Consider the following 13,150-nt stretch of genomic DNA (forward strand, 5'->3'; position numbering starts at 1 on the left):
GTTTGTCTGAAATCTTGGGAGGAACCTTTTCAATGTATAATCAGAGATGTTGAAGTCTTCAAAGAACAAAGCAGAAATGTTGGTGATGGAGCTAATGAAGACCGACAGCGAAAAGAACCTCTCGCTTTGATACTAGATGTTGTAGATAAGGTCGTGAAAGGCTGAGAAAAACGCTATGATAGATAGCAAAAACAAATAAAACGGTGGCTGCAATAGTTCTGCACTATAATACTCAGCAATCAGACAGAGAGGTTTTCTATCTCACCTTTATTTATATAGCGGGAAAAGAAAACTATAATATATATAAAGTAAAAAATAAGAGCACAGGCCAGTTTGGCGTTTTCACACTATGTAGTATGTACATGATGGATGTATCTATGTACATACATATAACAATAAATACAGCGAAATATGTACATACAATATGCATAAGAAGCCCTTCTTCTAATACACAAGGTAACGAACAATCGCGACTCCAAAGACAACACACAATCCAAAATATGTAGAATTTAGCAGAAGAAGGGCTACTAATTAATTAATAATGGTGAGCAGAGCCTGCATGGTCATGGTCATGGACATGGTCATCAGCATCATACATAGTGTCCCGACGGGCGTCAACCGCCTCCACATTGGAAGGCTGGACGTCATACCACTGCCACAATTTGTGAGGCTTTATGAGGTCGCCGTCCTCCATGTATCTGCATATGAAGAGCTTCGCACGGGGGATGAGGTGATGTGGCCTTGAATCCACACCAAGTATAGACAGAAGGCTCTGGCGTATGGAATATGGCGTGCTGTGGAGCCCACGGAATTGGGGCGGCAGATACTGCGCAGCTCGGAAGAATGTGATGTAGGCGGAGCAAATGGGGTCGTGCGTGTTCACGTACAGGCTCGGCCTCCACGATCTCAGCGACTCAAACCGTTTCCTCTCTTCTTCCACCACCTCTGCCTCTTGCGTCATGGAGCTCAATGCCCGCGACGTGATCTCGTGTACAACCCCCACTGTACTGAGAAGCCATATCGGAAGCTTCAGCTTTGAGGATATGGATCCTAATGGCCTCTCGTTTCGTAGGGTCGGGTGTGGTGGATTGAAGAGATGTGCTTCTATAAGCTTCCCCTTCTCTGCCATGGCACGCCCTACCAGCAATCCTATGGCCGCCCCTTTCGAGTGCCCCGTCACACACACTCTCTCCCACCCCACCTCTTCTACCGCCCTCTTCACCGCATTCAGCCCCTCTACGAACCGCGGGTTACATTCTAGCCTTCCCAAAAATATCATAAGATCCGCCTGCAAATCTGCCTTTCTCATCATTGTGCCACGGAACACAATCACTATGGTTGCCGGCCCCGTGGGAGCATGGCCTAGCTTGCTACGGTAAACCGCCCCAAAGATAGTAGGGCTACCGGTTTTGGACTGGTGGAGAAGCATCTCCTCCAGCTCGTAATGGAAATGTGTCCACCATATGGCGGTATCGGTGTCCACCTCGGATGGAACTAGCTGTCCACCTCTGTGTTTTCGGTCTTCCTCGAGCTTGTACACGCCTTCTACCAAGCACGCCATCGCCGCTTGTCGGTAAAGATTTTCCCTATCCCTAATTATGACAACTTAATGAAACATTAATAAATAATATGGGTTCAAAGCTACTGAATATTAACAATATATGTAATCACAATCCGTTGATTAATTATGAGCAAATAATACTTTAATCAACAACTGACCAAATCTGAAGGTTGCTATAGTCAGTGGCGTTGATGTCCTTGAGCTTCTCAAAGCTTTTCCTACCCTTTCCCATGACAGAAGTTTTGAGAAGTTGATGAAACACTTGGTTCCAGAAACCAGAGATGAGCACAATTTGATGGTTTTGAGGTAATCACTCCTGACAATATCAGTATTTTACATATAGAATTGCTTATTACATGAGAACTCTCAATCGCTCTCGAAATCAGAGATACCTAGACCTATTATGACCACAAGTCAAAGTCTATATAGAAAGATAGCATATGTAACTTAGTGGATATTATGTGTCTACGTCAAAGTGGCATTGAAGTGGAGCTGCACTTTGTTGCAACAAACTAATTCGTTAGAATAAATAAATAGAAAAATAGTAAACATGACAAGAAAAGGTAAACCAACGTTGTGAAAAGGGAGTTTGTGGGGTGCATCTATAACCACCACAGTCCCTAGAAGTTGTCGGTTAGTTGTAGAGAGACAAGATTAAACCATACAAAAGTTTTTTTCTATTTTTATCATAACCTTGGTGGATAAGTTGTTTACATTCGTGACACTAGATTTTGGGTTCAAAACCCAATTTTCTCATCTCTCTATTTCTCCACATGTATCCTCTTTCATTACTAGATGCCAATGAACAATGTAGGGGTTCATCCCATGACCATTTGGTCTCCATGTGCAACCATACAAATTGAGCTACATCCACATGGGCGCTCTCTCTCTCTCTCTCTCTTTCAATTTCATAATTCCTACATGGTATTAGAGCTCTGAAGGAGCCCAACCCCACCAAGAATCTTGGCGTGGTGTCAACACCAAATGTGTTAATTAAAGAAACAATATTTGACTATGTCAAACGTTGGAGCGATAACGAATATGGTAGCAAATGCCACCTAAGTATCGTTTTGCACTCATCACATTGAAAAATTGAATGATAAAAATGATCAACCATGGCGGAATGACTATAAAAATTATATTAGAACAAAATAAGTTGTTAAATAAGTGGTGTGATTTAAACGCTCTCGTAGAACCCCTCCTTCATATGGAGGACACACATAAGCAAAGTGTGAGAACCGTGACCATCTCCTAACAAATATGGGATAGATTAGAGGTTGATTACCTTCATACGGACGTTACGTCCCAGGTTTCCAATTTAAAAACTTTAATAAATATGAATATGAATGAAAATGATGATGTTGACTCGTTTGTCAACAATTGAAGACTTCGCCTTGATGATGTGATCCTTTTAGGACTTCGTTTGCCAAGTTCTATTTAAATTGCCCTCTTGGTAGCCGTCCTACCCCCATCATGGCAACCATTTATAAGCACAAAATCCACATCAACCAACATTAGTATCCCAACATTAGTGGCATCAATCTCACAAGAAAACCTACATCGTAGGGCAATAAATCAATGTCCCTCATCTCACACCGCACTTTATATCAAGCATCCAAAATACAATAAAAAATCTTACAATAAACCTAGATCAACATACCAATCTAACAACTCCAAATTTTATTCATGGACCTCTAAATTTCATGATTCAAGAGATCATAACAAATCTAGGTTCCTTGAATCGTTTTGCACAAATTGTCAAAGGAGTGGACATGAAACAAAAGATTGTTCTAGGAATTCTAATAACAAAGGGGAAAGAGCACATAAACAAGAGCACTTTGACAATGCATCACATAATGACTATGATCAAAATAATGACATATGTCTTAGTGACCAAAATTTTGATGAGGACAATGAAGATTCATTTCATTGCCTTTATGGCCCTCTCTTCATTTAACCAATCTCCCACTTCAATGTAGATTCTTGATACATGTGCCACATGACACCTCACCTCAAGGGTTGAATGACTCAAAGACTATAAGCCCTTAGAACATCCATTCCCCATGAGATTTGGGAACAATGAGGTTGAATATGCCCTTGGACATGGGATTGCCCATCTTGAACTTTCTGATGGAAAATTCATTGAAGTCAATGAATTTTATTGTTAGGTGTGTATAGGAGTGTAAGACACACACAACAAGTACAAACATAACACTCACAGAGAGAAGACAATGGCAGGAATAACTCTCTCTATTGATAAATAATGCTAAAACTGAAGTCAGAGTTGAAATTATATATCCCTAGGGATTTATTTCAGTTCACACAAGTACAAACACAACACTCACACAAAGAAGATAATGGTTGGAATACCTCTCTCTATTGATGAATAATGCTAAAACTGAAGTAAGAGTTGAAATATATCCCTAAGAGCTGAATCATGTATGTGGTAACATGGGGAAAAAACCTGTAGCCAACACTAGAGTAAAAAGTGCCCATCTATAGAGAAAAGGTTCACATCAAAGGTACTCAAGGAACACATAAGTGTAACAAACCCCCGTGGAGTGAATGATGTGAACACATATAGGGAGTGACAAATCAACCCCCACAAGGCAATAAGCTTAAAGCTTTGCGAAAAGCTTCAAACATTATGTGTCATGACATAGTGACATAAAAAACATTATCGGTGAGGATTGAACTTACAACCTCACTCAAGCTATGTGTTAATGACTGGTGTTGAATCCCCCTGAAACGGACCAAGGAGGTTACAAGTATTTATTATATGAGCTAAAGTACATGCATTAAAATATTCTAGAGAATAGTTTGGAAAGTATTCTAGACCCCTATAGAACCTTTTAGTTCTAGAACTATCAAGAGTATATGACTAAAGAATATTTATATATATAATACACAAGTAAATGCTTATATCAAAATGGTTGAGCATGATATCTTCTTGAGTGAGGTTGCAAGTTCAATCCCTGCTAACCATATGTTTTTATGTCACTGTGTCATGACAATTTGTCTACACACATTATCTGGTGTAGGGACATATACCAAATCAATAACTCTTGCATGAAGGCGCTATCTCACAAAGTGAATAATGCACCTCAATATGTTTGGTCCGTGCAGGAAATACAAGGTGTCTTGCAATAAATAATGCACTCTGACTACTTGTGAGAATATGCGTAGCAACATCAATCTCCATGCAAAGATCCATCAAAATGCATCTCAGCCATATACACTCCACTATAGTTGTGAAAACTGCCATGTGTACTCAACTTCACAACTCGATGCCGCCACTATAGGTTGCTTTTTATTCAACCAAGATATACTTGAGTCTCCATGGAAAAAGCAATTACCACTAGTGGACACACGAGTATCATAACAACCAACCCAATCACTATCTGTAAAAGCATGTAAGCATTGTTGAGTATCTCTGCCATAAAAGAGACCTAAGCTCAAAGTGCCTCTTAGACATCTAAACACACGTTTCATTGCTTGCCAATTGCTAGTGCCAGGGCTATGCATACAACGATTCAATTAGGGAACAACATACATACTATATATATGTCCTTGTATTGCCTACATATATAAGACATCCCACATCTTGCTGATAAAGAGAATATTGAGTGAGCAAGTTCAACATGATCCGGATCAGCTGAACAAGCCAACAACTGGATCAGTGTCCGGATCAGACTATAATTGGTAGGCCGTTAGAGGCCTACGATCCTAGCTTAGTACTTGGGAGTCAATGACAGTCTCTCGGTTCAAGCATTGAAGTTTATGTCACTACTTATGTCAGTCCTTTTATGCACTTGTATAAAAGTGCTCACTGAGCACATTATATGTACACAGACAGAGTCTTTGAGTATTTTTGAAATTGAGTTTTTATTGTTTTGCTCTCTCTCTCTCTCTCTCTCTCTCTGTATTGTGTGAAGCTTTCTATTAAACTTGTGTATATTTTCTATTGCTATCCGGTGAATTTGGTTTCATCTACAAGCTTCTGCACACAATTCTTTTCATGGTATTAGAGCATGAGGGTTGAGAACCTTTGCTGTCGACAAGCAATTTCCATAGACGAACCCTAACTTCCCGAAAAAGAACAGACAAAAGAAATAAATGGACAGAAGCATAGGAAGCTCGCTTTTGACAGAGAAGCTTGACAGAACCAACTATGCATCTTGGTCGTACAAGATGCACTAGTACCTGCTCGTGACAGGAACTACATGCTCCCAATGAACAACGCTCGGCCACAACTGAGCTTAGGATCAAACACAGAAAATGGGGAATGAAAGCACGACACAATGGAGAGAGGAGTATACAGGATGTTTACGTGGAAAACCCAAACACGGGAAAAACCACGGCAGTCCACTGACTGCTAACTATCACTATGTAACAATGTACAATAGATGAACACAGAGGCAACGACCTCTTGTTCACTGTCTTCTTGACAGGCGGCGGTTACAACAGAGATACGAACTGTTCGTCTCTTTCTCTCTCTCTCTCTGTACACTGTTTCGCTCTAATCTTGCACCCACAAGAATGACAACACACTTTACTACTAAGTTTGCCCTAAGTCATATTTATACTAATATGACTTTTTAGCTATTTACAAATATAGCCCCGATGGACTCTCAGAAAACATATTTACGAATAAGTTTCATTCATTCGGTGAGCACTTCTCACCGGGTCTTCACCATCCGGCTCTTGCCGGGTACTCCTCATCCGATTCTCACCGGGTCTTCCGTAGTCGGGTACTCCTCATCCGGTTCTCACCGGGTCTTCCGTAGCTGGGTACTCCTCATCCGATTCTCACCGGGTCTTCCGTAGCCGGGTATTCCTCACTTCCCATCCGGAGGGACCAATTTCCTAACAAACTCCCCCTTCACTCCGGCATGGGATGTCTTACTAGTCCGATCCGCTTCCGACATGCATCCAGCTTGTCGGGTATCAGTACTTTGGTAAGCATATCTGATATCTGACCTGTTCTCGGCCGTGTGGATCTTCGTCAGCGCGAACTCTTGGTCATCTACTCTTTCCCGGATCTAGTGATACCTTCGTTGGATATGCTTCGTCCGGGAATGGTAAGCTGCATTCTTAGCAAGGTGGATGGCACTTTGACTGTCGCAATAGAGCCGGTATTCATCTTGCCAGATACTGAGCTCTCCGATGAAGTCCTTCATCCATAGTATTTCCTTGTCGGCTTCCACAACCGCCATGTACTCCGCCTCCGTGGTTGACAACGCAACCTTCTTCTGCAGCCTCGACTGCCACGAAACAACTCCCCCTGCATAGGTCATTACATACCCGGATGTAGACCGGCTGGTATCCACATCAGCCGACATGTCCGAATCGGTGAAATCGTCAAGTTGAGGTTTACAGGAGCCGAATCAGAGACACATATTTGAAGTTCCCTTCAAGTATCGGAGTATCCATTTGACCGTGTTCCAATGCTCCTTGCCGGGATTGCTCATGAACTGGCTCACCACTCTGACTGCGTATCCAATATCCGGTCAAGTACACACCATTGTGTACATTAAGCTCCCGACAGTAGAGGCATATGGAACCTTCATCATATCTGCCTTCTCAGCTTTCGTCTTCGGGCTTTGCTTACCGGATAACCTGCAGTTTACCGGAAGTGTCGATCTGACCGGTTTTGCATCTGACATGTTGAACCGCTGAAGCACCTTTGTCACGTACTTCTCTTGTGACAGCCACAATTGCTTCATTGACCGGTCCCGGATAATATGCATCCCCAGCATCTGTCTTGCCGGACCCAAGTCTTTCATTGAGAAGGTCCGGTTGAGGGCCTTCTTCAGCATCCGTATTTTGGCTTGGTCCCGTCCGACGATCAACATGTTGTCCACGTACAGAAGGAGTATCTGGAAGTTGCCTCCTTCGAACTTCTTCACAAACACACAGTGATCGGCCTGCATCTTGTGGTACCCTTGATCGGCCATGAAGGAGTCGAACTTCCGGTACCATTGTCGGGGAGCCTGCTTCAGTCCGTACAGGCTCTTCTTCAATCGGCAAACCAGGCGCTCCTTCCCTTTCTCCACGAATCCTTCCGGTTGCTGCATGTAGATCTCCTCTTCGAGGTCACAGTGAAGGAATGTTGTCTTCACGTCCAGCTGCTCTACCTCGACGTCCATGCTTGCCGTTATACTCAACACCGTCCGGATGGAGGTCATCTTTACTACCGGGGCAAATATCTCGTCGAAGTCCACGCCCTTCTTTTGTTGGAACCCCTTGACCACGATCCTAGCTTTGTATCTCGGGGATTGCCGGCATCTCCCGGTTTCAACTTGTACACGCACTTGTTTCGGAGTGCCCTCTTTCCTTTTGGCAACTCCACCAATTCATACGTATGGTTCTCATGCAGGGAGTCCATCTCATCCTGCATGGCACTTAACCATTTGCGGCTATGGGCGTCACTTTTAGCTTCCTCGAAGCTTTCTGGCTCCCCCTCATCGGTCACCAGCACATGCTCTGCATCCGGAAATCTCTGGGGGGCCCCTCTCTCTCTGAGAGGATATCTCCGCCTTTGGGCTTCGGTAACCGGCTCGTCCATTTGCTCTTCATCCAAATCCGATTCGGGGTCTTGGCCGGTTCCGGTTTCAGCTTCCTCTACTTCTTCTTCTGCCGGTTCGGTATCCTCACCGTAACTGGCTGGTTCCTCGAGTGCTAACCGGTCTCTTGCCGGTTGGGTCTGCTCATCGGAGAATCGATCCTTACCGGTCGACTCGGAGTTCATTATCTTCTTCTCCGACTCCCAGTCGGCGAGCGTCTTGTCCTCCATGAAGATAATATCTCGACTCCGGAATACCTTCTTGTCGACCAGGTCCCACACTCGGTAGCCGAACTCATCGTCGCCTCAACCGAGGAATATGCATGGCCGGGTCTTTGGATCCAACTTTCCTCTTCGGTCCTTAGCAACATGCACGTACGCAAGACACCCGAATACTTTCAGATGACGGTAAGCCACTTCCTTACCGGTCCAAACTCTCTGTGGCGTGTCTCCGTCCAAGGGTACTGAGGGTGATCTGTTTATCACATATGTCGCCGTCGACAGTGCCTCAACCCAAAACTTCTTGGGTAGTTTTGCATGCGCCAACATACTCCAGACCCTTTCCATTATGGTCCGGTTCATCCTCTCGGCCAGCCCGTTTAGTTCCGGCGTCTTCGGCACGGTAAATTCGAGCCGGATTCCCTTCGAGCGACAGTACTCTTCGAACTGCCCCTGACATTCACCTCCGTTATCTGCTCGAACCGCCTTCAACTTCCGATCGGTTTCTCTTTCCACTCTCGCGTGGAGCTCTTTGAAGACGGACAACACTTGATCCTTCGTCTTCAACGGTGTGGCCCACAGCTTCCGGCTGTGGTTATCTATGAACGTCACGAAGTACTGCGATCCGGCAGGTGACTTCGTGTCCACTTGACATACATCAGTATGCACCAACTCCAGTGATGCATTACGTCTCATCGGTGGCCTCGATCGGAAGGAGGTCCGGTTTTGTTTACCGGCCAGACAATCAGAGCACTTCTCCAAGTGCACGTTCTTCACTGGAATGAGGTTGTCATCTGCAAGCCTCTTCATCCCGTTCTCCCTCATGTGACACAGCCTTTTGTGCCACAACTCACCGGCAGTGTCGGATGCCACGTTCACTTCCTCCGGACATAACCGGGCATTCATCAGGTACAACGTGTTGACCTTCCGGGCCCGAGCCACAATCAGGCTCCCTTTGCTGAACTTAATAACACCGTTCCGGATGCTATCCGTGTAGCCTTCATCATCTAGCCGATCGACTGATATCAGGTTCAGACGAACCTCCGGAACGTGTTGGACATCCTTCAGCAGCAGCTTGCATCCGGTTGGTGTTGTCAGCCACATGTCTCCTATGCCGACAATTCGGCATGTACCTTCATTCTCCATCCGGACACAGCCTTGATCACCGGCTGAGTAGGATGAGAAGCATTTCCGGTCCGGGGTAAGGTGGAACGACGCTCCGGAGTCGACCACCCAGGTCATCTCGTCGTCGGCAAGGTTTATCTCACTCTCCTCGGTGATGAGCATAAACTCTTCTTCACTTGCCGTGATTGCCGTCGTTCCCTTCCGGTTCGTTCCCCTCCGATCTTTACCGTTCAGATCCGGTGTCCGCTTCGAATCGATACCGTCGGTTTCCTTGTCTTTTCGGAAATGCCGATAGTTCTTCTGGAAGTGTCCTGGCTTGCCGCAATAGAAGCAAGTAGGCCTCCCCCTTGACTTTGACCATGTCCCCGACTTCTCCCGGTTCTGGGGACTACGGTTCCGTTGTCTTCCGCGTTTCGATTCGGTAAGGAGCGCTTTGGAGTCAGAGCTCGTATCCTTATCTTTCCGACGCACCTCCTCATCTAGCAAGCTCGACTTCACTCTTGGTACGGATAATTGTTTCCCTTCCGGCCCAACGTTGCCCAAAGTGACAACCAATGTCTCCCAGCTATCCGAGAGGGAATCGAGCAGAAGTAGCGCTAGTACCTCATCGGCGAGAGGTACTTCCAATGATGTTTCCTGGTGTATCAGCCCCTGGAAGGCATTCATGTGCTCCGCCATGGTGGAACCATCTTGGTACCGGAGTCTTACTAGCTTCCGGAATACCAAAACCTGGTTAACAACATTTTTGTTCCGAAACATAATGTCGATCTTTTGCCAGAGCTCATGAGCCTTGCTCTCTTCATTGAAGTTGTTGTACAGGCTCATGTCGATGAAGCACCGTATGTAAGCCGTTGTCTTCATGTGCATCACCTCCCATATCGTGGCGTCGATTTTGTCCGGTCTCTTGTCCCCGACCTGAACCGGCAACCAAAGATCTTTAACCACGAGCATGTCCCTCATCTTCGACTTCCACACGGAGTTGGAGCCGGTGAGCTTGAACATGCCGCCCAACGATTCGATACCACTTTGATAGGAACTACACGGTCCCAATGAACAACGCTCGGCCACAACTGAGCTTAGGATCAAACACAGAAAACAGGGAATGAAAGCATGACACAATGGAGAGAGGAGTACACAGGATGTTTACGTGGAAAACCCAAACACGGGAAAAACCACGGCAGTCCACTGACTGCTAACTATCACTATGTAACGATGTACAATAGATGAACACAGAGGCAACGACCTCTTGTTCACTGTCTTCGTGACAGGCGGCGGTTACAACAGAGATACGAACTGTTCGTCTCTTTCTCTCTCTCTCTCTGTACACTGTTTCGCTCTAATCTTGCACCCACAAGAATGACAACACACTTTACTACTAAGTTTGCCCTAAGTCATATTTATACTAATATGACTTTTTAGCTATTTACAAATATAGCCCCGATGGACTCTCAGAAAACATATTTACGAATAAGTTTCATTCATTCGGTGAGCACTTCTCACCGGGTCTTCACCATCCGGCTCTTGCCGGGTACTCCTCATCCGGTTCTCACCGGGTCTTCCGTAGTCGGGTACTCCTCATCCGGTTCTCACCGGGTCTTCCGTAGCTGGGTACTCCTCATCCGATTCTCACCGGGTCTTCCGTAGCCGGGTACTCCTCACTTCCCATCCGGAGGGACCAGTTTCCTAATAGCTTGGACATGGATACTAGAGTTATGTTGAAGGAACGAATGAAGTAGCGTCGGAGCCGGCACACAAGGACATCCCGTCATTGGAGCCAGGAACGAGCAGAGTGTTGTAATGCCTCGTATCCAATGTGCATGACCAGATGCTCGGCTACATCAGGGATGCAAAAACGCCAAAAGAAGCTTGGGAGAATCTGAAAATGATTTTCACGACAATCACGACGGCTCTAAAGTTGGAGCCCTGACAAGAGCTACACAACATTCGACAAAGAGACATGTTGGTTACCGAATATACCACTAAGATAAAGGAGATTTACAACGCATTAGGGTACATCAACGTGACGGTGGAAGAAGACGAGATGATCCAGATCTGCCTCGGTGGTCTAGCACAATAGTATGGGCCAATCTGGATAGCGATATGCTCCCGGGAGAAGCCACCGTCCTTGTTTGACTTGCAATCAATGTTGATGGTCGAAGAACTCCACGCGAATGGGTCGAGGACCACGCAACTGGACAACCGGATGTTGTACACGAAGGTGGATCGGCCGGGAAGAGCAGAACCAAAGGCAGAAAGATAGTGCCAACAACAGTTCCGGAACCTCCACAAGCAAGGGGAGTTAAGGTGATGCCGATAACAGGCAATCTAAAGCCAACACGGAATGTTGGTATTGTGGCAAGAAAGGCCATCGGGAGAGCGAGTGCTGGAAGAAGTGCGTCGATGCGGATAAATCTGGATTCGGTAAGGCCGGACAAGGAAATCGGCAAAGCTCGCTCTACGCAGAAGGATCAGAAGGATCCAGAACCAGAAAAATTGGAAAAGGGCTAGCCATTGACATTAAGCACAAGGCAAACTCGATGAAGAAGACCACTTCCGGATCGAAGGAAGTGTGGTACATTGACTCCGGAGCATCAAACCCCATGACGAGCCACGAAGAGTGGTTCTCATATCTGGAAAAACCGGAGCAACCAGGAGTTGTCCAAACCGGAGACGACACCCCTCACTCGATCGAGCTATCACAGACACACCAACCCTAGACTACACCATAGCACAAATGACGAGGGTATGATTGATAAGGTTATGAACATGGAACTAAATGTGATGAGGCTAGAAACTTGGGAAGTATGGAGTGACGAGATGAGGAACTTAAGACGTTAGGAACAATAAAAGAGCATAAAGACAAATATGTAAATGAAGGAGAGAAGATGGGGTTAAAGAAGAATACTAGATTGATGTGTCAATGACTGGCGTTGAATCCCTTGAAAGGAGTTAAGAAGGTTACAAGTATTTATACTGCGAGTTGAAGTATATGCATTAGAATATTCTCAAGAATATTTGGGAGAATATTCTAGAACCCTATAGTTCTAGAACTTTCTAAAAATTCCTACAACTTCCAATAGATAATCTAGTAATAATATACTAAGATATACATAACATGACTATGTATTTAGATGTGTTGATTAGAACATAACACTTTACTATATACAAGAGGTGAAGAGTTCGAATCTTGACATGACTGTTGTCATGTCCATGACGTTATCCTCCCCTTTACGACTGCCTTTTCGGAAGCGTGGCAGTCATGTCCGTGACAATGTCCTCCCCTTTACGGTCGCCTTTTCGGAAGCGTGGTGTAGGGAAGAGCTTAAAGAGAAAACCAAAGTAGGTTGAGGAGTGGCTGACCATGTGTGGTCCTCACCGGAGACACGAACAACAACGGGCATGAGCGACCATGTGTGGTCCTCACTGGGAACTGGAACACGACCAGGCGTGAGCGACCTTGTGCGGTCCTCACCGGAGACATGAACACCAACAGGGGCGAGCGACCATGTGCGGTCCTCATCGGAGACACGAACACCAACGGACGTGGGCAACCATGTGTGGTCCTCACCAACACCAACGGGCATGAGTGACATTGTGTGGTCCTCACCGGAGACTTGGCCACGATCGGGCATGAACGACCATGTGCGGTCCTCACCAAGAACTAGGACACCAACGAATGT

The 13,150-nt window shown here is 45.6% G+C and overlaps 1 protein-coding gene across 1 annotated transcript; it reads right to left on the minus strand.

Annotated features, from left to right (window-relative positions):
• Window positions 1-283: 283 nt before the first annotated feature.
• On the minus strand, window positions 284-1,879 carry LOC147866335 (GDSL esterase/lipase At4g10955-like). Its single transcript, XM_087316701.1, has 2 exons — window positions 1,720-1,879; window positions 284-1,592 (listed from the first exon to the last, which is right to left on the minus strand). The coding sequence occupies exons 1-2, from the start codon at window positions 1,791-1,793 to the stop codon at window positions 536-538; spliced, it is 1,131 nt and encodes a 376-aa protein (XP_087172827.1). The 5' UTR covers window positions 1,794-1,879; the 3' UTR covers window positions 284-535.
• Window positions 1,880-13,150: the final 11,271 nt, after the last annotated feature.

This window comes from Azolla caroliniana, unplaced genomic scaffold (assembly GCF_043228905.1).
Source record: "Azolla caroliniana isolate FFs.n. ecotype wild unplaced genomic scaffold, voAzoCaro1.0.p SCAF_3, whole genome shotgun sequence".
Lineage (NCBI taxonomy): Eukaryota > Viridiplantae > Streptophyta > Polypodiopsida > Salviniales > Salviniaceae > Azolla > Azolla caroliniana.